The sequence below is a fragment of the Vulpes vulpes genome, chromosome 4 (assembly GCF_048418805.1).
Source record: "Vulpes vulpes isolate BD-2025 chromosome 4, VulVul3, whole genome shotgun sequence".
In the NCBI taxonomy this organism is placed as follows: Eukaryota; Metazoa; Chordata; class Mammalia; order Carnivora; family Canidae; genus Vulpes; species Vulpes vulpes.
The window spans coordinates 86,645,006-86,669,953 of NC_132783.1; the positions used below are offsets into that span (position 1 = coordinate 86,645,006).

At 42.9% G+C, this 24,948-nt stretch overlaps 1 protein-coding gene across 32 annotated transcripts in view; it reads right to left on the reverse strand.

Annotated features, from left to right (window-relative positions):
- Nucleotides 1–24,948, reverse strand: part of KCNMA1 (potassium calcium-activated channel subfamily M alpha 1) — a 717,848-nt gene that overhangs the window by 178,913 nt on the left and 513,987 nt on the right. For all 32 annotated transcript variants that reach the window (XR_012001127.1, XR_012001126.1, XM_072756332.1 and 29 more), the window contains exons 13-14: nucleotides 23,189–23,258; nucleotides 17,027–17,182 (exon numbers count right to left, since the gene is read on the reverse strand). Coding sequence is in view for 30 of the 32 variants with exons in the window: in XM_072756332.1 (XP_072612433.1) it covers nucleotides 17,027–17,182; nucleotides 23,189–23,258 (226 nt within the window). In the remaining 2 variants the exon portion in view is untranslated. The remainder of the gene's footprint in view (nucleotides 1–17,026; nucleotides 17,183–23,188; nucleotides 23,259–24,948) is intronic.

Here is a 24,948-nt window from a genome sequence, read left to right on the forward strand (position 1 = left end):
TGAAAAACCAGGAAAATCTGAAATTGCATCCAATGCCTAGAAGACACAGATATTAGAATTACCTAACAAGATCCATAAGGCAGCTATTTTAAAAACATTCCAACCACTAAGAGAGAACACTTAAATAAATAATTAAAAGACAAAAAGCCTTAGTGAAGAAACAAGATAAAAATAAGAATCATATGAAAATTCTAGAATTGCGAAATGCAATAACTAACACACTCACCAGATGAGCTCAGTAGCAAAATGAAGATGGCAGAAGAAAGAATCAACAAACTTGAAGTTAGGACAATAGAAAGAGTGCAGTAGGAACAACAGGGAGAAAAAAAAGGAATGTTTTAAATGAATAGAGCCTCAGGGTCCTGCGGTCTACCAGAAAGAGGTCCAACATTTGTCTCCTAGGAATCCCAGAAGGAAAGTAGAAAGAGTATGATGCAGGAAAAATATCTGAAGAAATAATGAACAAAAACTTCCCAATTTCCACCAAAGACAAGCCTAGAGATACAAGAATCTCACGAGCCCCACAGAGTAAGTCCAAAGAAATCATGTTCAAACGCAGTATAGTTAAATGACAGAAAACCAAAGACAAAAAAATCTTAAAAGCAAACAGAGGAAAAGAACTTCTTACTTATAGGTTCATAACAATTCAAATGATTACAGAGTTCTCATCAGAAACAACAGAGGCAAGAAGGAAGTAGAACGACATTTTAAAGTACTGGAAGAACAGATTTGTCAACCCAGAATTCTGTGTCCACCAAAAATGTCTTTCAGGAATGAAGGTGAATTAAAGACATTCTCAGATGAAGGAAAATAGTATTTGTTCCCAGCAGGGTACTCTAAGAGAATTGCTAAAGAAAGCTGTTCAGACAGAATGAAAAACGATACCAAAGGGAAAACCAAACTATCAGGAATGAAGAAAGAACAGCAGGAAGGGGAAATATCAGGATAAATATAAAAGATGACACTTGAATTGAGTTCTTTAAAATATGTTTAGTGGTTGAAAGCAAAAACTTATAACACTGTTTGATGTGATTGCCAGTATATTTAGATATGATATGTTAATACAACTACAACAAAAAAATGGGGAGTGTGAAGAGACCTATAGGTTCATAAGATTTCTACATTCTACCTACATGGGGTAAATCACTGAATCTAAGTAGTCTTGAAAAGTTAAGTATGTGCATTACAATCCCAAGGGCAATCAATTAAAAGACTACATAAAGATACATAATAGGAAAACTATAGATAAAATGGAATACTAAAAATGTTCAAAACAGTCCAATTGGAGAAAGTAAAGAGGTAAGAGAACTAAAACAGAGGAAATAGACAAAAAACAAAGAGCAAAATATTAGACCTACATTATAGTTAAATAGTCTAATACACTTTTTAACAAACAGATTCACAGAATGGAATTTTTTTTTAAATGGCCCAACTACAAGAAAATCACATAAAATTTTAAAATATGGTTTTGTTCAGACAGAAAATAATGAGAAAGATTTTTTTCCCCATGAAAACACTAGTCAAAAGAAATTTTGAGGGGTGCCTGGGTGGTGCAGTTGGTTCAGCGTCCAATTTTTGGTTTCAGCTCAGGTCGTAATTTCAGGGTCATGAGACTGAACCCCATGTCATGCTCTGCACTCAGCAGATTCTACTTAAGGTTCTCTCTCTCTCTCTCTGCCCCCTCCTCACTGCTCTCTCTCTCTTTCTCTCTCAAATAAATAAGGCTTAAAAAAAAAAAAGGAAAGAAAGCTTAAGTGAGTCTTTGAACATCAGAACTGAAGTCTACTAGACTTTAGAAAAAGAGAATTACCAAGTATATTAGGGACAATATATAATGATAAAAAAGGGTTGATTCACCAAAAAAAAAAAAAAAAAGTGCAAGAATCCAAATGTATATGCATTTAACAGAGTTTCAAAATACACAAAGCAAGTCCTGACAGAGCTAAAATAGACAAATCACTATTATATGTGGTGACTCCAGCATTCTTCTGACTATAATGGGTAGAACCAGCAGACATAAGATCTGCAAGAATATATAGAAAGACTGAGCAACACCATTCACCAAGTGGCACTAACTAATGCTTGATGGTCATAGAACACTCTACACAAAAACAGCAGAATACACATTCTTTTTAAGCTCACCTGGAACATTCACCAAGACAGATTATATAAAACACACTTTAACAAATTTAGAGAAATGGAAGTCATACAAAGTACAAAGTAGGTTCTTTAACTGTAATGGAATCAGACCACAAATCAATAATATCAAAATAATATATCAAAACACTTGAAAATTAAGCAACACACATTTAAATAATACAGATCAAGGAAATCTCAAGTGAAATTGAAAAATATTTCTAAATGAATGAAAATACCTATATCAAAATTTGTGGAATGCAGCTAAAGCAGTGCTTAGAAGGAACTCTATAGCATTAAATGTTTATATTTTGAAAAAAAAGAGTCTCAGATCAATAACTTAAGCTTCATCTTAAGAAGCTAGAAGAGTAAAATAAACCAAAATCAAACAGAAAGAAAACAGAAAATAAAGAAAATAATAAAGCCAAAAGCTGATTGCAAAGACCAGCAAAATTTACATGTAGTAAGATTGACAAATTAAAAAAAAAAAAGATGCAAATTACAAAATCAGGAATGAGAGAAGGTATCACTACAGATCCCATAGATGTTAAATGGAAAAATATGAACAACTCTACTTGAGTAACTCAGATAAATTAGAGTAATTCCTCAAAAACCTCAAATTGCCACAACTCACCCAAGATTAAACAAATAACCTGAATAGAGCTATAACTATTAAAGAAATTGAATTAGTCTTTAAAAACCTTTGGAAAAAGAAATTCAGGCCCAGATGTTTTCACTAGTGAATTCTGCTGAACATTTAAAGAAAAAATTACACCAATTTCTATACCCTTCCAGAAAACAGAAGAAAGGGAAAGGCTACTCCACTCATTTTATGAAATCAACCATTACCCTGATACTAAGACCAGACAAAGATAGTATCAGAAAATCTATGGAACAGTATCTACTCATAACAGTATACAAAACATCTTTATAAAAATATTAGCAAGTACATCACACTATGACCAAGTGGAGTTTGTCTTGAAATGCACAATGGCTGTTTCAATATTCTCAAATCAGTCAATGTAATTCACCATATTAAGAGCACGAAGAAGAAAAATAACATGATTCCATCAACTGATGCAGAAAAAGCACACGCACACAAAACAAAAACAAAAACAAAAACAAAAACTCTCATCAAGTTATGAAGGGAAAGGAATTCCCACAGTCTCAAAATAAGGGCATCTACAAAACATCTACAACTAGCATTACACTTAATGGCAAAACACTGGATATATTCCCCCGTAGGACCGGGGAAAAATCAAAGCTGTCCACTCTCACTGCTCCTATTCAATATCCTGCAGGAAGTGTTAGCCAGTGCAATATGGTTGCAGGATACAAAGCTAACATAGCAAAATAATGTGTATTTCTACATACCACCACTGAACAATTGCAAACTTAACTTTTTAAGATGCCATTTATAGTAGCTCCAATCTATCAATCTAACAAAAATGTACAGAATCTATCTGTTGAAAATTACAAAACATTGATAAAAGAAGTTAAAGATTATCTAATAATGGAGAGACAATGTTCATGGATTGGAATTCATGTTCATGGATGCCAGTGCTCCCCCAAATTGGTCTGTATGTTTAACATAATTCCAATCAAAATACAAGTAGGATTTTTTGTAGATATAGACAAATTGATCCTAAAATTTATATGAAAAGGCAAAAACACTCGAGTAGCCAAAGTGATTTTGAAAAGAATACATTTGGAGGAATCACATTAGCTTAGTCTAATTTTAAGCCACAGAGGATTATTCCCAGATGTGAAACCTAATGGAATTTGTCTGATTGGATTTTGAAGGTAATTGGGGCTAGTAGAGGCTTTCTTTCTTCCATATTCTTCCCTTTGGAATGGGAATGCCTATAATTGTTATCCTATGGTTGTCCTATCAATATATTTTGGAGGCAGAATGCTTGCCTTCTAGTTTTACAGATCTGTAGGTGAAAAGGAATTTTCCCCCAGAATGGATCATATCCAGAATCTTACCCTATAGGGTTAAGACGTAAAAATATGGGGTGGGAGCATCTGAGTAGCTCAGTCAGTTGAGCATCTGACTCTTGACTGCTCTCAGGTCATGATCTCAGGGTCCTAGGATCAAGCCAGGCATGGGGCTCCCCACTGAGCAGGGAGTCTGTTTGTCTCCCTCTCCCTCTGCTCCTCCCCCCACTCATGCATCTCTCTCTCTCTAACAAATAAATAAACCTTTTCTAAAAATTAAAAAATAAATAAATCAAAATGTGGGATGAATGTATTTTGCATGTGGAATGGATGTGGATTTTTGAGGCTAAAGGGCAGATTGTGGTATATTGAATAATGGCCCCCAAAGTATACCTGGAACCTGTGAATGTTATGTTGCATGGCAAAAAGGACTTTACAGATGCAATTAAGTGTAAGGATCTTAGGATGGGGGGTTATTCTATATTATCCAAGATGGCCCTAATTGTAATGCCAAGTGTTCTTATAAAAAGGAGGCAGGTGGGGATTTGATTAGGGAAGAGGAAGTAGGAAATGGGACATTGGAAGCAAAGAGGGATATGAGGAAGGAGTCACAAGCCAAGAAATGCAGGCAGTCTCCATAAACTAGAAAATGTAAGGAAACAGATGCTCCTCTAGAGCCTCCAGAAGGAACCAGCCTGGCCAAAACCTTGACTTTAGTCCAGTGAAACTAATTTCAGGTTTTTGGCCTACAGAAAAGGAAGAGAAAAACATCTGCACTGTTTTAAGCAACTTTTTTTTTTGGATAATTTATTATAGCAGCCATGGAAAATTAATATACACGGTTTCATTTCTCTTAGGTAGACACCTAGGAGTGGAATTGTTGGGTCATATGGAAAATCCATATTTGACATTTAGAGAAAACCACTAAAATCTTCGAAATTAAAAACTTACCCAGGAAAAGCAGGGTCAAGAAAACGCAAACTCAAGATACAGACTGGGAGAAAATACTTACAAATCTAATAAGATAACCAGAACATATAATAAACTCTTATATTCAACAGTATAAAAGCAAAACAGCCCCGTTTTAAAAAATAGGCCAAACACTGATACAACACCCCATGCTGGCAAAGATGTAGAGCAAGAGAAATTCTCATTCGTTGCTGGGAGGAAATGCAAAATGGTACAGTCACTTTGGAAGATAGTTTGGTGGCTTCTTATAAAATTAAACATATTTCTGCCATACAATCCACCCTCCTTAATATTTACCAAGAGTTGAAAATTCAATTTCAAGGCATGAAAAGCCATATAAGAATGTAGAAAGCATACTACTAAGTGAAAAAGGCCAATCTGAAAAGGCTACATACTGTAAGATTCCAACTATGTAACACTCTGGAAAAGGCAAAACTATGGAGACAGGTCAAACATCCATGTTAGCTAGGGATCAACAGGGAGGAAGGTTGATCTGTGGAACCAAAGTACCATGCCCAGGTACTGGTGGGAGATGTCAGTAATGGGGGAATGCATGGGAACATATGGGAAATCTCTGTACCTACACTTACTTTTCTTATAAACCTATAACTGCCTTAAAAAATAAAGCCTATTTTTAAATATAGGCCAAACACTTCACAAAAAAGAAAAGAAAGATGATACATCAGCAGATGAAGAGATATTCAACATCATTAGTCATTAGGGAAATACATATTAAAACCACAGTGAGACACTCTAACACATCCACTCGAATGGCTAAAATAAAAATACTGACAATACCAAGTGCAAACAAGGATACAGAGCAACAGAAAGTCTCATACAGGGCTGGCAAGAATGACAAATGGTATAACAGTTCCGGAAAAACACTTTAGTGATTTCTTTTCAAGGTAAACATATGCTTACCCTCTAATCCAACAATCCTACTTCTTTCCTCTAGAGAGACTAGAAGAAACTTCTACACAAATGCTTAGATCAACTCTATTCATCATCTCTCCAAACTGGAAGCAACCTAAATGCCATTAAAGGACTGAATGGATAAATAGGGTCACCTGAGTAGCTCGGTCCATTAAGTGTCCAACTCTTGATGTCAGCTCGGGTCTTGTTTTTGTTTTTTTTTTAAAGATTTTATTTATTGGGGATCCCTGGGTGGCGCAGCGGTTTAGCGCCTGCCTTTGGCCCAGGGCGTAATCCTGGAGACCCCGGATCGAGTCCCACGTCGGGCTCCCGGTGCATGGAGCCTGCTTCTCCCTCTGCCTGTGTCTCTGCCTCTCTCTCTCTCTCTCTCTCTCTGTGACTATCATAAATAAATAAATAAAAAATAAAAAATAAGATTTTATTTATTTATTCATGAGACACACAGAGAGAGGCAGAGACACAGGCAGAGGGAGAAGCAGGCTCCATGCAGGGAGCCCAATGTGGGACTCGATCCCAGGACTCCGGGATCACACCCTGAGCCAAAGGCAGACACTCAACCACAAGACACCCAGGTGCCCCTCAGCTTGGGTCTTGATCTCAGGGTCGTGAGTTCAAGCCCCATGCTGGGCTCCATGCTGAGCATGAAGCCTACTTAAAAAAAAAAAATTAAATTAAAAAAAAATAAAGGAATGAATGATAAACTGTGGCAAATCCATAAAATGCCAAGCTATTCAGAAAAAGAAAGGAATGGGGATGTGGGTGGCTCAGCGGTTAAACATCTGCCTTTGGCTCAGGGCGTGAGCCTGGAGTCCTGGGATCCAGTCCCATTTGGGGCTCCCTGCATGGAGCCTACTTCTCCCTCTGCCTGTGTCTCTGCCTCTTTCTCTGTGTCTCTCATGAATAAATAAATAAAATCTTTTTTAAAAAAGAGAGAAAGAAAGGACTGAAATATTGATACAATAACCTGGATGAATGAAGATAATTATATTGAATGAAAAGAGCCAGTCTCCAATGGTTAGATCCTATATGATTCTATTCACAAGACATTCTGAAAATGACAAAACGATAGTCACAGAGGACAGCCCCATGGTTGTCAGGGGCTAGGGGAACAGGAAAGATATGAGTGAATTTGGGGTATCTTGAAACCATTCTGTATCCTGATTCTGGTACTGGTGGCATGACTCAACATATGCGTTAAAATGTACAGAGCTGTGTACACGGGCATACATGCCCATCAATTTTACTGTAGGTTAATTTAAAGAATAGGATTAAAGAACAAGATAGGCAGACAATTAAAATTACTTCCACATCTTCGTGGGCCCACATACTTTAAGCATTTTTCCTGTAATGGAAAATGGCCAGAAGAAAGTCTAGGTAAATGCAGGTGGTTTTATGTACCAATCTCAAGGACATCAATTCAGAGTCCCACCACTGTGCCCAAATGGTTTGAGTTACTTAAATACTTTGATCAGAGGAGCCTTCAAGGATTAGGATTAACTATACTTTTTTGCCTTGGAAATTTTCCTTTCTTGCTTTTATCAGCACTTGTAAACCCTTCTAGACCTCACGCCCTCTTTATGGATACCCCCTCCGTGCTGGAAGTCACCACACTGCATTCTGACCTACTCATTCATTCGTCCTCCAACAAACGGGGTCATCCTCTCCCTCCCCAGCTCAGCTGCAGCACCTGGGCAACAAAGTCTCACCTAACAAGGCATTAAGGTCCAAGGAGGACACACTGTGGTGTGGTCTGAAAAGACCGACACACTGTGGAGAGAATGGGACAAACAGGTGCTTCCTACCTTTGAAAAATATCTAATTCGGGATCCCTGGGTGGCGCAGCGGTTCGGCGCCTGCCTTTGGCCCAGGGCGCTATCCTGGAGACCCGGGATCGAATCCCATATCGGGCTCCCGGTGCATGGAGCCTGCTTCTCCCTCTGCCTGTGTCTCTGCCTCTCTCTCTCTCTCTCTCTCTCTCTCTCTCTCTGTGACTATCATAAATAAATAATAAAAAAAAATTTAAAAAAAATATCTAATTCTTAGATCACGTAGTTTGGCATGGCTGGGGAAACTGAGGATACGACTTCTACAAATATCGCAAAGGGATTTCTGTTCTTAGAAGGTATTGATTTGAATACAAAACCAAGCAAAGTCTCTATCAAAACATTTCTCTCAGGGAAGCCACGTGTGATAGATAGCAGGGAAAGCACTGAGCTGAGAACCCACCGATCAAGCGGAGTCCTGGCTCTTGCTCTACCATCTTCCATCCAGCTGTACAACTAGAAGTCAGGCATCCTTCTGTTTCCCCTTTTTCTATTTCTTCCTCCTCTACACACGAGGAAGGGTCCGAAATGCCAGCATCCTTCGAATTAGGCACAATTCTTGGATGATACTCAATAAAATGCTTGTGTATGTGGTCAAATAAAAAGTAATTTAAGTAAAATATGTATATCTTGTAAACTGTAAAGAGCTATGCAAGTTTAGGATATTATTACAATCTTAAAGTTCTTGAAAAGATACCCACTGTATCAAATCAGTGGTGGTGCTTTGCTCCGCCTCCCCTAGATATGTAGTCATTGCCTCAAAATGTTAGGTTCCTCATCCTTGTTCCTAATGGTTTAATGGCATTTTGAGACTTTTGCCTGAAAAAAATCACCAACAGTGGGTGGTGCCCATAATTAGAACGCTGAAAGTGGGAGAAGCCAGGAGGACGCAGCCTGTGGATGCCCAGGTGTATTTGGAAATGCATGCAGTAATTAAGGTCTGATAATCTCCAAAAGAGATCATTATGGTGTTTGCGACTTGGTCAAGAGGGCCTTACTTCACACGCTTGACAATATCCTGCCAGCTGATAAGGGCCAGGGTGAGTAGAGGCTTCTCCTGGCTTTCAGGGTGAGTCCTGGCCACTGCAGCTCTGTGGGCTCCATCAGGGCATGGGGCTCTGTCTGTAAGTTACGTAATTTTTCTGTGCTGTCCTCCCCTTTTGTTCAGTCTGTGCCAAGAGCCAAATAAAAGAATCCATATGTGATTACGGCTATAAAACCGAAAGGAAAATATTAGACAAAAATTTAACATTTTGGGGTTTCTAAGTTTGTTTTACCTTTAATGCTAGGCAGACAGTTTACACAAATCATTTTGCTGCAAAGTAAAGAGTAATGAGTTAAATGTGTTCCCTGTCACCATCAATCATGTACGTTTGCCTTTGATTGACCAAACATATAAGACACATGAAATGACTTTCTAATCATGTTAGGGGGAGGGAGGGAGGGAAAAGGGGAGAAAATGGGGAGGGGAAGCATAAGCCTTTTTTATTTTATTCAGAAATTCCATTGACATTTTCTGGCAATCTTCTAACATGCTGTATGGGCTTCTCTTTGCTAATAATGTTTGCCTTGAGAATTTGTAAAGGTCTAAGAACTCTTTAATTCAATGTTCTAGAAATTACCAGGGCCAGAGGGGAACGAAATCCCTGTTAATAGTTCATGGATTAATTCTCTCTTCATTTGAAATCATTTTCGGGGAAGTTGCTCGGCTTTCAGGTGGGCGTTAGTCATCTCAAGCAGATTGGATGGCATTGGGGGAGGCAGGCTGGGCCGCCGATCTGATGAAATTCACGGAGGAAAAAAGAGGATGCACGATGATGTCGGCCCAAATGGGATACTGAGGCTTAGCAAATTCATTTCAACGCATGGGTGTTTATTTTGATTTGTGAATTTAAGCCACACACTGACTGGATTTGCTGGCAGTCGAAATGGTTTATAACCAAACGTAACCAGCCTCCACGCGTCCTCGCCAAGCTCTGTAGTTCGTTTCCACGTGGAGTCCTAGCCCTTTAATTTGGCAAGGGAACTATACACAGTAGCCACGGAAGAAGTTTTCAGCATCAAAATCACCCCAGATTGTAATTGCGGTCCTGGCCCTACCCAGCTGTCTCTGTAATAAAGGCTAGCCAGGCGAGGCTGAGACCAGTTTATTCATTTATTTGTTCAACAGGCATTTCTTGAGTACCTATTGTGCATCATCAAGGGCTGCTCCAGGCACTAGGGATTCAGCAAGTAGCCCCAGGCTCCGTGGTGTTTACACTGTCTTAGAGAAAGGAGGCAATAAATGAAGCCATGGAGGAAAACAAAGCCAGGAACACTGGGAAGGAATAGACACAGGGGGCTGTGGAGGGAAGGGTGGTATAAATCCTGAAAATGTCATTCTGATGTGTTTAGGTATGGAAACGTTACCCACCCCATGAAGCCAAGGAGAACCTTTAAATCCCTGCTGGAGAATGTGCTGAAGTGGGACATCTCCTCCCCTCTAGGGACCCTCAGAAGCCCCTGAGGGAAGAAAGCCCCAGGGAAGTGTAGGAGCTTAGTCACTTCCTTCTTGATTCTCCTGCATTTGCCAGGAAAACTGTTGAAGGGCAAAGCATCTCTTTCTCAGAGATATGCTACATTAGACTGGAGAACTCAACATCGTGGAGACGTCAGTTCTCCCCAAGACAGCCCTGAAACAGACCCACACATACACTGATATTTAAATCAACGGGCTCCTTGGGGTACTGATAATGTATGGCTTCTCAGTCTAGGTCCTCAGGACATGGGAGTTCTGAGTCTGTGAATAAGTAATAAGTTGCCCATTTATTAGAGACACATTTTTATGTTTGTATATTATACTTCAATTAAAAATTTGTTTTTAAGCCTTTCTTAAAAATGCAATCCTAGTGTTTTAGAGAAAGGTCTCACTGAGAAATTAACACTAAGCAAAGACATGGAGGATCTGATAGAGGGAAGCCAGGAAGCTACTAGGGGAAGAGTGTTTCGGCCAGAGGAACAGCAAGTGCATAACCCCACAGACTAGCCAAAGACGGTGTGGCTGAGGGCAAGGAGCAGAACAGCACTTATGAGATGAGGCCAGTGAGGATTGCTTAGGACCTATAGAACTTTGTAAGAACTTTATTTTGGTGAGATAGGATGCCATGGAAAGATTTATACAGAAGGGTGATAGGATCTGGTTCATGCTTGTGAAGGATTGTTCTGGATGCTTTACTGAGGACAGACTGGAGTGAGGGAGGGATAAAAGCAGAGCAAGGAGGCCAGTTAGGAGACTGGTGTAATGCTCGAGGAGACAGATGAGGTTGGTTTGGATCAAACAGGAAGGAGTACTCAGATCCCGGCCATATTTGGAAAGTCAAACTGAGAGGATTTCCTGCTGGATTGAACATAGTGTGTGAGAAAAAGAAAGAAGCTAGGGATAGTTCCAAATAGTTCAGTTTGAGCAATGGGAAGAACGGCATCTCCATTAGTACAATGGAAGGACCAGGCTTCCTGACAAAGAACAGGAATTTAATTCTGGGTATGCCAGGCCTCAGATGAGATGAGACACTCCGATAGAGATGCTGAGTGGCAGTTAGATGATATTGGGTTCGGGGAGAGGTTCTGAATGGAGATACAAATTTGAGGATCCTCTATACATCTAGGACTTATGAGAATAAACAAGATTATAGGAAGTGAGTATATTTGTATTGGGACCTGCTCTCCACTGGTAAACATATCTGCAGAAGTCCACTGTCATGACACAATTTGTGACTAGGATGACATCACCCATGAGTGTGGAATAAGCAACAGCCTGCCTCTCACTATCTAACTTACTCTATGTAGATTGACCCCAACCTTATCAGTTGCAGCTCTAGACCCCTTTCAGAGGTCACCCACCTCCCTCCCACTCCACACAGGGCTGGGTCCTATTTCTAGTATGTCTCCCTCACCTGGATGAACACCTCAGGTCTGCAGAGCTTATACCCATCAGGCAGTAAGAACTGTTTATATTCTCCTAGGAGCATCTACCAAAGCCAATTAGCTTCACCCCCTGAATACAGCAGTGAATTATGTCACTTCCTTCTGGAAAGCCTGGATCATATTTCCCTACCCTGACTCATCCCAGCCTAGGTTCACATGCATTAATGCAGTGACTTCTGCCCTTATAGAGCTGGCCAGAGAGAAAGGCCAACAAGACCCAGAGAATGGATGTGCCCACCCATCCTAGTCATAACAGAAGCTTCCTGAAGCTTCTGAGTGCCTCCTAGCCATGAGGATAACAGTGTGATTAGCACCCTCTCTGTAATACAGTAGGTGCCCAGGGAGTCTCTATCAAAGCAACCATGTCTATAAACTACAGAAAGCTAAGATGCTAGCACTAGCTAAGGTTCCCCCTTATGATTTATCATATTTCCTCTTTTTAAAAAAGACTTTATTTATTTGAGAGCCAGCCAGAGAGAGAGAGAGAGAGAATGAGTGAGAGGTAGGGGCAGAGGGAAAGGGACAAGCAGACTCTCTGCTGAGCAGGAAGCTCAACATGGGTCTCGCTCTCGGGACCCTAGGATCATGACCTGAGCCGAAGGCAGACACTTAACCGCCTCAGCCACCCAGGCACCTCTACCATATTTCCTCCTGATATACTCAAAGACCTAGAACCAGTTTGCTTGGTTTGAAACGTGCATTTGTCAATTCTAGGTGCTTTGTCCTCATGCAGGTTGCTGAACTTCTCATAACCCACAGTGTCTGCCACTGGAAAGTGGGTAATAATAGAGTCAGTGGTGGGTATGGCCACTGTGAGAATTACATGACCAATGTCTATAAAGCACTTAACACAGGGCTTGGCACAGTTAGAATCGCAGATAGTTCAGCTGTTAGTAGAGTCTTGATTTGTATTTCCAGCTCCTAAACCATAATTTTTTTAGACATGCATATAAAAAACACATAGATGCACATAAACATAAACCCAAAATAGAAGTATTAAAACGAGTCCCTTGCCTACAAGTCATGCTAGGACTATGTATTGTTGAAAGTTTATCTTAATGCGGTAATATCAATAACGAACAAATGGTTTTCATGTCCAGCAAAGTCCACTTCAGCCAAGATACACTCTGAATAACACGGACCTGATTTTCCTATGGCTTCCTCACTCAGAAATAGAAAAGGTGACAGAGGAGGCCATGTTGTGATCAATATTAAGTAACATTTCACCCACAAGAAATAATTATGGAGTATATGCCACGCTCCAGGATGTGTGTGTATTTATGTATGAGTGTGTGCTTTGTAGCTTAGCAGGGTTAAAATAGTTGGCAATCCTGAGTATAATTTAAATCTGCTAAATTTTGAAGTCTCAGTACAGACTAAAATGAAATGTTAAGAGTTAATCACTCTCTAAATTATACACAACACCCCCACACACAATTTATCATGTCCAAGGACAGCTAATCCTAGTAAGAATAATAGCACAATTCACCAAGATGGCAGGTCAAGCCCCAACTTGAAACCACATATGCTGAAGAGAAACTTAAGTATTACATGCTAAAACTCTCAAACCAAAAAAAAAAAAAAAAAAAAAAACAACAATGGATCTTAGAATACATCCAAAGGAGGAAGCCAAGTGGAGGGTAAGTGTGGCCACTTATTCAGGGACTCAGCTACAAGGCAATAGCAGATAGGCTAAATAAGTTTATTGTCTCGGTCTTTACAGGAGGCCTCAGGAAGATTCTCACTTGACCCTCACAGGCAGGTGGCAGGAGATCAGAGAGTGTAAATAAACAGGATGCTCCAGACCTGGTTGAGGATGTAGATATAGACAAGCCACAGGAACCAGGATGATCACCTTATCTTCTTAGAGGAATTCGGGGCAAAAACTGGGTACTCGCTGCAGAAAATGCTTACCCTGCCATTAGCAATAGGCTTCTGGGTCCGAGGACCCGAGGGGCCAACCTGTGCCTCTTTCATGAAGTCATTGGCTATCAGGTTAGCATGGATCTGTTAAACAAATCCCAGCACACCAGAAACTGCAGAGGGCATGCCTTAAAGGTTGAGCAGACCAAATTCAATACAAATAGCCAAGAAAAAGTCTTTAACAGTAGTTAGCACACTTGAATTCATTACCCCCAAAGACGTGGGCTAAAAATATAGAATCTCGAAAAATTAAGACCAATTCGGAGATGATACATCCAACATGGGAGCGAGGCTTTCAGAGGGCAATGAAGGCCTATGGTAAGGGACTTTGAAAATGATATCGCTCAGGGGATAAACAGGTGCTCCCCATATTTTCCTGGTATCCCTGGGCTGGGTCTCTTTTGTAACCCCTGCATACCAGTAGCCCCTCGCTCTTGCTGAGCTTTGAAATCCTCACTTTCAGTCTTGGCTTTTGGTCTCATTGCCACTAAAGGCCTGGTGGGCAGCCACCGTGCTACTTCTGCCTGTGATATATTATCACAGTGTCATTCCTCCTTTCTTCTCTGCTCAGCAGAGACAGAGTACAGTGTATTCTGCAGAGCCAAGAAACAGACACTGTACCTGCCCAGGGCAAAGGAGAGGCTGAGCTCACACTCCACCTCTTGCTTCCAGAAATGCTAAGTATCCTCAAAGGATGAAATCTACCAAAGCCCCATCTCACCTCCCTCCATCCTCGAGGCCTGCCAGTCCCTGTGGAAGTGCTGGTGAATTCTCTGCTGGAGGAAAATGGGAGATACTGGGGAAGGAAGCAATTTTTGTAAACAGTCATCCATTTCTAGATTCCCTTTTCCATCTGCCCCCACAACACACACCAAATAAAAGTAAGTGAAGGCTCTGTGACTTCTGGAATGGGAGATAATACACAAAACAGGTCAAAGAGAACATCATCATGGTGTTTATTGTGACCCAAAAGAGACAAGGATCAGGGATTTGGAGGGTAAGTGCACAATGGTGACACTACAGAATGAGAGGCACATGCTTCAGGCTGTCCTTATTTTAAATGAAAAAAAAATATTTGAAGGGAAATCTTGCTATTTCCAGGTCATGCGCCTTAGCAAATTCCAACACAAAGACCACCTGAATGTCAGGAGGCCATGTTCAGAGAGCTACCTCCAAACACGGAGGAGCTGGCCCCGGGGCAGAAATAACATGGTAACATAACCCTAGGAGGGAAATGTGCTTTCAGTTACACCAGGGCCCAGCCCAGTCTCTTCCACAGGCTCTTCCTAAATAGGAACTTGGCAGTGGAATTAGTTGGGCTGGAGGGGATGTCCTTGGCTCCAGAGGTGAGGCCCTCCAGGGTCTTGAAGAAAGTTGGACAGAAGTTCTTTATCCCTGCTGGTAATAACACTGAGGAATCAGCGTCACATCCATTTTATTAATTTTCTTGACAGGCAGCTCTAGTTTCCATGCAGGCACCACAAAATCAAAACATACGCATGTCAAGTGCCCCATGTGCGGTAGGGCCCTGCCAAGACTGTGTTACATCAACATAAGGAAGCAGAGCCCAGGTCTCAGACCTTGTGCCTGGGCCTGTGGGTCATTCCCTGCTGGAGGAAACCACCAGAGCTTGGTTGAATGAGCCAGAGGAGCTCTCTTGGTGACAGTCCTTTATCCCAGGGTCTGGGTTCCTTGTGTTGAACACAAGAGCCGTGGGAGACACAAGACTACATCTGGCTTTGGGGCATGTCTCTAAGTCCAGCCACACAGAGCCCCCTGCCAACTCCATTTTGCCTGCATTCATTTTCATCCAGGCAGGAGAATAGCAGCCTGGATTAAAGAAGCCATTTAAAAAACAAAACAAAACAAAACAAAACAAAACACCCACAACGTCCTTATTTGTGAGCTGGGTCTGAGCCTGGAGTTCTGTGGAGTTGGGGGTCTTTGGGCACATAGTGAGTTGAAGGAATTTTTTGACCAAGCCATCCTTTGCTAAAGTGATTGAGGGTCTCCAAAACAATTTGTTCTTTTACGTAAAGGATTATTATCCATGAATTGCATAAGTAATGTAAATTAGGTGGGTTCAGAGGGTAAGGACCTAGAGAAGAGCAGAGCCCTGCTCTAACCACACGGCTGTGGGTACCCAGGGTGAGCACTCACATGGAACCAGCCCATCACCTGTAACCTTACTCTTCTCACTCATCCTTCCCACGGCCTCCAGGGCCATTGCCTCGACCCCCCCAAACAACTGACCAACCACTGGTGCCACACACAGCAGTAATGGCAGCAAAAGGCTGGAGGTCTTACACTTTCAATTGCAGAGCTTCTAGCCCCCCTTGTGAGACCTCCAGGTAACTCACAAATTTCCCACCTCTATCACTACTAATGCAGGAAGGGGAATGGAAGCCTAGATCCTTAGCTAATGGCCACCAATGCCAAGTCAGAAAGGCCCAAACTGGGCAGGTTTTACTGTCCTGATCTGCCTCCTTGACAGTCTAGGCTAAGAACAATCTAAGGATGGGGACTGGTATTATCATTATCCTGCACTCCAAAAGCCCTCTCAGTAGGGGCCTGGACTCTCAACCCAATGTCCTGGAAATGGGCCTGGCCTGGTCTGGAAAATGTGCTGACCCAGCCTGTGAGGACAGAGTTGGGTCCTTCATTGCCTGGGTTGGACCAGCAGGCAGGGGCCACTTTGGAGACTTTGGGGTGGCTGCCCAGTCAGCTCTGTGGGGTAAGCCAGCTGACGAGGAGACGAGCAGAGCCAGACTGCCCGTCTCACGGTGTACGGGGCGCCGCTGCTGAGGGTTCGGTCCCTCGTTTCACTCTCCATTCAAATAACCATGGCATGTCAGCCCTGCTGGCCTCCTTGATTGTGCAGAAATAAATAAATGAATTATGTTGTTGGGGTTTGGGCTTCAGCACAAACACATGGTCTGCATTTATCCGCACAGTGAGAGGTCCACCAGCCACTTGATGTAAAAGAGCAAAATGATAATTCTTTTCTTTAGGCGCTCTGGTGCCATATGGAATGCATATAAATCATATTTTTGTTTTAACAGCGGAGGCTTTGTTGATAGATAAACATGTGGTTTATCTAAAAAAAAGAGAGGATTGTGCTTTGAACAATCATTTAATGGCCGTGGATGTGCCAAATAAAAATAAAAACATAATTTTGAAAGAAGTTGGCCTCGTGCCCAAATCTGTAACAAGGAATCTCTCCTTAACCAAAGTGGTTAAAGCCCGTCGATCTGTTTTGAGTTTAAGCTGTGCTCTCTACTCAACCCCACGACAAACTGAATCTGGGGCTAATGTGCTCTAATAGGACAAGACGTTACCTTTATGAATGACCTCATGGAGAAGAGGTTGGCGAGCATGGTGGAGAGGCCTTGAGCCAGGCAACTCTGAGCTATGAACCCCAGCTTCAGCTCCGCGAGGCAGATTGCATCATCCCCCTCTTTCCAATTCCAGCTTGGGATGTTTAGCAGATGGGCCTGTGGAAGCAAAAGTGAGGTATGAGACCTTACGTTGCTAAATGTTCAATTGTTGCAAATCTCCTCTGGGAAATGCAGCATGGCCCGACTACTCAGAGGCATTCAGACTCATCCTTTCTTTCCCTCACCGGAGCCTGGTGTTTGGTGTTTTATTGGACTCCCCTATTCGGTACACTTCAGTCTTCAACGTTCACTCTGGAACATCGCTTCTGTGCCTCCCAAACCCAGGTTCTCCCCTCAGCCCACACATCGGCCCACACTTTTGGGATGTCTGGATACGTTGCTCATAAATTGGCTCCTCAAACAGACCCAGAGTGTCAGATGCCTGCGTGTTTTAGAATTCTCTTTTCTCTGCCTCCCCAATATTCCATGCCAGTGGCTCCCAAGCCTAAGTGGGCATCGGAATCACCCAGAGAGTTGATACGCATACTGCTGGCCCTTCCTCCAGAGTTTCTGATCTAGTAGGGTGCAGGGTGAGGCTGGAGAATCCCCATTGCTAATAATTTCGAGGTGCTGCTGAGCTGCTGATCTGAGGAGCACATTTTGAGAAGCACTGATCTAAATCATCAGGCAAATCACAGTGTAGACATGTTACAATCTCTTGCAGATGGACTGACCCTATTCAATAGTTAGGTTCCACCCCCAGATAAGGACCCAGACATATGCTCATCCGATTAATTTTAAGTGGCCTGAAGCAAAGAGCCAGAGATCATACATCGGATGAAGGAATCAAGATTCAAAAACTACTCCAGGGTTGGAAAAATGGGCAGAAAACCAGCCAGGAAAGATTTTAAAGGCCTTAATGTCAAGCACAGCATTTAGGTTGAAAAAAAAATCAATTGTATAAATTCAAAATGAGAAGACCTAACTTGGCAACAGAGCTGAGGAGAAAGGAAAAAAGAAAAAAGAAAAACCTTAAGTGTGTGGCTAACTCAAACCTCAGAAAGAGGCCAACCGTGTGACAGATTACAGAGAAAGCCAATGCTTGCTTGTTAGAAATGGTCTCCAGATCAAGGGAAAATGAATGTTTCATTCTGTTGTGAACTGGTCAGGCTAGTTCCAGAGTACTTGATCCAGTTGTAACAGTCAGATTTAAAGAGGAAAACTGATCAATTGAATCACTTCCAGAAAAAAAAAAAAAAAATGACAAGCACAAGGAGACGTGGGGCTTCTGAAAAACATCTTTTGGGAAACAGGTAAGAGAGCCAGCAGTGTTTGGCCTCTAGAAGGGCCACACCCTCACGGAGACAGGCTGGTTTACCTCTGAATACCTCAGGTGCTGTTGTGATGAAGAGAGATGGGCTTGTCTTGCTTTGTTCCAGGGGCCAGAATTAGGACTGACTTGTGTACGTTACAAGAAAGCAGTTTTTTGGCTTGTTTCATAAAGGAACTTTCTAAGGATGTAATTTGTCTAATAAATGGAGAAAGCTACCTCCAAAAATGCAAGGTCTTTGTCCCAAAAACTCAGTAAGTGTTTTTCCAAGTCATAATAGAAAGACCTCTTGCTTTGCGTTTGAGGTTGAAGCGGTGAGCCCGGCCAAGGCCCCGCTGATGCCAAGGCTTTATGGCTCTGAAATTACTATTTCTCTCCACGTACCAGCAAACAGCAGGAGCACCCAGAATGCTTCCCTTCACTGTCAGGACAATACAACTACAGTGGTGCTAGAAAAGTAGAAGACACCATCATGGAAACGAAGAGCAAGTCCAATGGCTCCTTGCTCTGCTTTTGGAAATAACCACTCCTGCAAAGTCCTATGACAGTCTCACAAATCCTAATCCAGCAGTGGTGACTCCTGGGAGGCTTAGTAGTTGAATATCTGCCTTCAGCTCAGGTTGTGATCCTGGGGTCCAGGGATTGAGTCTCACATCAGGCTTCCTGCAGGGAGACTGCTTCTCCCTCTGCTTGTGTCTCTGCCCTCCTCTCTCTGTGTGTGTCTCTCATGAATAAATAAATAAAATCTTAAAAAAAAAAAAAAGTCTGGTGTGCGGGCCACAGTGGATGGTAATTTCTCTCAAGCTGGGTATCAGAGACCTTCTCACATCACGGTCTTGATTCTAGCAAATAGCTTGCCCTTTACCCTGTTTCTCTGCCTACTCTTCAGCAGCTCGCAAAGGCCACCTTCCCTCTTTACTGATACCAGAGGGAAGACACCAGTCTCAGGGGAGAAATTCTCATTTGCATTCATATCATCTGGGAAGAATAAGGAGAAAGGAGATCTAAGTGATGAGCAAATAAATCATTGAGTGTGAAAGGAGATTTGAAGGCCACATAACCCTTGTGGCATTTTCAAACAAACAAATAAAGCCTTTTCCAGAGTGTTCCATATTCCCATGTGCCAGATTTTTGAAGGTATGAAGTCCAGACCCTTGGGCTTTGGGTCCCCTATGTCCCCATCTGGTTTGAGTTCCTTAGACATACTTTACACGTGATTACATGGGAAACTCAAGTTTGTTTCATTTCTCAGGCTTCTATATGGCCTCTTTTTATTGGCCATCATATCTTCCCCAACTGTGGGGCAGGGAGCAGGGAGGGATGTACCAAAGGCTAGGAGGAACATCTGTGTGTGCGAAATTTAACCAGGAATCCGAATCCTCTGTCCTTCATTTGAGGGACATTTGGGCCCAGAAGAAAATGCCAGTATTTCTGCCCAGGAGTCTAGAGGCAAATCCTCTCTGGAGAATGCGGCGTGATAAAGCTGGTGTAGCAGGACCAGGGTCTCCCTCTGATCAGCCACAGGATCACTCCCCATTCCAAGAAGGAATGTGAAAATAGGCTCTCCTGGGAAACCAGGAGAGATCAACTCCAGTCCCAGTTCCAGCTCTCCCCTCTACACACAACGTTGAGGAAGCCACCATAATGAACAAAAGTCATTTCAGAGAAAACACTTTAAGATGACTGCCCAAGTGTGTAAGGGGTTTTAGTGAGAAAGCTCAAAGAACTTGCACCTCCATTGGGCCTTTGGGACTTGGCTTCCAGGTCCCAGACAAAGAACTCTTGTTCTAGAATCTGTTTGGAAAATAAAAAAAAAACCATTAATACCTAAGTCATTAGAAGTGAAACTGAAAGAACAGGCAACTGTTCTTTCCTTGAAAAGCTTCAAGACATTTGCACTCAAATCAAAAATGCCCCGTACCATCTTCTTCCCGTGTTCAGAGATGGCTGGGCTGAGTGTTTCTCTCCATGAATTCAGATCGACTTTACAGAACATCAGTCCTACTATATAAGGCCTGCTGTGAGGAACCACAGTTTGGTTCAGTGGGGTGTGGCTCTATTTAAAGAGAAGGTGACAGTTGGCAGTTCTGTCCTTAGCACTGCCTGCCAAGTGACCATGAGTTGTACACACCAGAGCTGCTCTGTCTGAGACAGCGTAGACTCCCAGTCTGAAGTCACACTGGGATGCTAGCATGCACAGATGGTCAAATGAGGACTAAATGTGATAATGGATGTCAAGCTCTTTAAAAACCATAAAATATGACACAAATGTCTGAGATTACTACAATGACAAACTTAGGACCAGTTTCACACAGAGAGAAAGTAGGCAGCTTGCCTACATCCCTCTAGGCCCTGGAATACCAGAATCATTAGAGCACAGGGAATTGCAATTCTTTATATTTTCAGTCCAGTGTCCAATTATGGAATTAACCATCTTGTAGTTGCAGTACTTTGTACTGTAGTACATTGACTGTAACATAAGTTTACACACACATACCAGGGTCTTTGAAGAAAGCAAGTTTTAATGCGTAGAGCTCTCTGGGCATTTAGTCATGGTGAAGAGGAAGTACAGAGAGAGGAAGAAAAATAATATTGTAAGCAATGGGAAGAAAAACATATTTAAGGGAGGGTGGGAGCATCTCATGAAATAGCACAATTATAAAGCAGGGTGGCAAGTGTTCATTTGTGATTCCATGAGAAATGAGATGACAAGACCAGTGGACTTTTTGCTCTCGCTATAGAAGAGAGAAATGAAATGGTAGAGAAAAATGTCTTGGGCCAAAGTCACTCCATTGCTTGTACCCTTACTAACCTTACAGGAGCAAAGTCTCACACATAATATTGCCTGACCCTGAAACCCCCCTGAAATTGGGGTGGTTCTACATAAATATGTTTTCAGTAAATTATCATGGATCAGTTGATTTCTTCATAGTTGTTCCTGAATAAGTACCATGAAAAGGTTTATAAAAGACATTTGGCTTGCTATGGTCATGTGAGCACTGACCAGGTTCCATCTGGATCCTAGGTCCATGGAGCTACTTCAGAGTTTGACAGGAATCACAGCTGAAACCCTCCTGAATTTCTTGAAGATGTGGTATCGGTACTCATTGGAAGGAGAAAAAAAGGAACTGACAACCTCTTCTAAACATACAACATTCATTTTCCTATTCAATCTAAATTCAGCCAAAAAACCTAAACAACAGCTTAAAGCACTCCCACACTAAATGGAATTTCAAATCATAAATGAAAGAAGAGTTTATTGCCTTAGGAGCTGTCACCAGCCACAGCCTTGCTGTGTAAAATTTACCTCCATCTACAGAGGCTGCTGTCAAAAAACTCCAGTCCGATGCTTCTGAGTACCCAAAATCCTCACTTTATCTCTTCAGGGTCCTTGGGTTTTCCAGAGACGAACAGGACAATGAGACCTTGGGTGCCCACCACCAAGCCCACTGGCTGGAGTGCAACACGTTCTGCAGTGGAACCACCTGCCGAGGGCTGGGCAGTGGGCAGCAGACCCAAGTGGTAAGGCCAGTCACCGACAGCAGGCTCCACTCAACAGCGGCCTCTGATGGGCCTCCACGCAGCAAAATGGGGCAGCACTTGCCAGCAATTAAGAAATAATGGCATGGCACTGGTGCATTTGGCAGAACAGGGTCTTCTCTGGGTCACCTGACTGCCTATTTCGTTGGGAATATGGCCTATAAGATGGGACACACACTCACTCACAACCCAGCAGGGAGTTATTGTGTTCAGACAGGACACCTGGTTCCAGGTACTGAGCAGCCTCTTGTCTCTGAGCCTCATTATGGGGAATAACCAGTTCCATATCAAACGGAGAAAGGTGCCACCTTCCCTCCCCCAAAGCTGTTTCCCGGGGAGTTTAGTGATGGGCCAAGTGGAGGAGCAGTGCCTTTGAGTGAGAGACTGAGAAGTCATTGCAAGGGCAATAGCACAGACTCCCGCGCTTGTTTTCTTCCCAATCCCCTTGTAAACTAGAAGACTCCTTTCTGTTTAATCTCTGGAGAGCAACTCTTTTCCTGACTTCGACTGAGCCAGTTCTCATCTTGAATTTGAGACTGCCGGTGTTGCACATTCTCCACCCGCCACATGTTCTGCTTCTCTGGGTCACCTGGTTTCTGGTAGGAAAGCCCTGCCTCTTGCCTGGGACACTCTCTACCCCTCGTCCCTGAAGGCACGAAGTAGGACTCTTTCACTTATCCCTGTGTGGGTGTTGGGGAGGCCAGCTGACACGCCAACCACAGGGCAGGATGTCAGTAAATACTGACAGAAGTGAGTGGGGCACATAAAAGGGGAAGTTGTTGAACCAGGATCAAGGATTATATCGATATTTCTGATCCTGGGGGTCCAACAGATGCCTCTTCCCAGTGACTAATGGTAAATGCGATGTTTGCACTCAAGAAAGGCCCTGGGGAAACGAACTAGGGGTGGTGGAAGGGGAGGAGGGTGGGAGATGGGGGGCAATGGGTGATGGGCACTGAGGGGGACACTTGACGGGATGAGCACTGGGTGTTATTCTGTATGTTGGTAAATTGAACACCAATAAAAATTAATTTATTAAAAAAAAAAGACCACATGCAAAAAAAAAAAAAAAAGAAAGAAAGGCCCTGGGGGGCAGGGAGGATTTTACCCAGCACCCCCTTTTCCAGGCCTTTGGGTTGCAGCAGCAGGTGTATGTGCGTGTGCGCATACGCAGCTGTGCAGCAAGAGAAAAGAGACCTCGCACACTCGTGCACCTTTGAGCCTGGGACGGGCTCGGGCTGTGGCTGGCCTACCTTGTTGTGATACTGCAGCATCTGAGTGATGATTCTTATCTTCGGATGGTAGTTCTTTATGGAGATTACCCTGTGGAAGAAAGAACCAAAGCTGAGACAGGGTCCACCTTACTCTTGGAGTCTGATGGGAACGTGAAGTTGATTGTGCCCAAATGGAGTGAGTTTGGCATCCTGAGGGCTTGCGGGCACAGGCGCAAGTGAAACTGTGTGTCCATCACCCCGCCCCATGGCAGTGTGAAAAAGACATCAACGAAAAGGACACAGACCGTGTCCTGGGCAGAAGAGGAGAGCAGTCCTGTCCTGTGGTGTCTTGGTGTGGGCATGTGAACATGTGTGTACTGGAGCGGGGGCTCCCGAGAAGGGGTCACGGGCTTACAGCCTACATAGGCATCTAAATAAAGCAAGCCTAACTCATGGGGCCGAAGGAGGACTGCAATCTCACATACCCTAGGGACGAGCCTAGAAATAATTTGCTCTGAGTCCAATTCCCCAAGTTAACAACTTGAGACAACAATGACAAATCAAACAAGCAGCCTGACAAATGATACTAATTGGCACACACACATGGCCACTCACAAAAAGGATTTCTGAGCAGGGCTCTTATGATGCGATCAATGACTCAGCCTTCGCTAGATAATAGTGTCTAAGTGATGACTTTAATGCTGGTTGGCAATGAGCACCAAATCCTGGAGGGAGCCACAGTCTGGTGGAAATTCCACTCCCTCTCCCAGCTACCCACCAGCAGACTGCCCTCAGCATACCCCCTATGAACCACTGCCCTCCCCCACCCCACCCCTAGATTTGGCTCCCTGACACAGTCACTAGGCTACAAGGGGAGGAACAGAAACACCTGGATTCCAGTTCCAGTCTTGTACTAAGGAACTGGGTGACCTTCAGGAAATCCCTGGGCTCTTTGTGACTGTTTCCTCATCTGGACGCTGGGGGCAACGGTACCTGCTTTATTTATTTCACAGGCTTTGGTATGAGTAGCAAATGAAAGACCAGATGTGGAAATGCTTTGAAATCATTAAAAGCTCTCTCCACGTGTAAGTTATGGTTTTTGTCATTACCGACTCTGTCAGAGGTGACATTGCACATTTCCTTCTGTGACAAGGAAGGCTAAAGAACGGAATTCCACAGAAGGGCCCACCTCCTAAGCCTAATCAGAAATGCAAGTGCGTTTATTATGACCACCCCCACACACTTTGCACCAAAAAAAAAAAAAAAAAAATGCTCCATGCTTCATCCCTTTTTTATGCAAAAATGGAGAGAAGGCAGCCAGGGAGCAGTTTTGTCTGAGAAGGTACAACTTGTAAATTTAGGAAATGGATCACACAGAAGCCTCTTCCTGCACAAATTCAGCCTGGGCTTTTGCACTTGAAGGAATTCATTTTATTTTTGAAAAAGTGTGGTGTTGGCCTGTGCTTGTAACTCAAGGACTTTGAGCCATGGTTCAGCCCTCAGAATTCAGTTCACAGCCCGGGCCAGCTTTCTGCATTAGCTCATTTCAAATGGGTCTTTGACATTTTAATTTCAAAAGGGGCAGATTGGTCTCATTAAACTAAGGAGAAAGGAGGATTATACAAATAAGGGAAAGACGGAGCCCAATTTTTAACCCTGAACTTCCCGTTGTTGCCTTTTGCTGCCTGGGCCTTAGTTCTGATTCTGGTTAATGCATGGCTCAACTTCATTTCTGAAGCTACCTGGGCCCTGTAATTTTTATGCCGTGGCTTCATTCCAAACACTCTGGTCACTTCCAT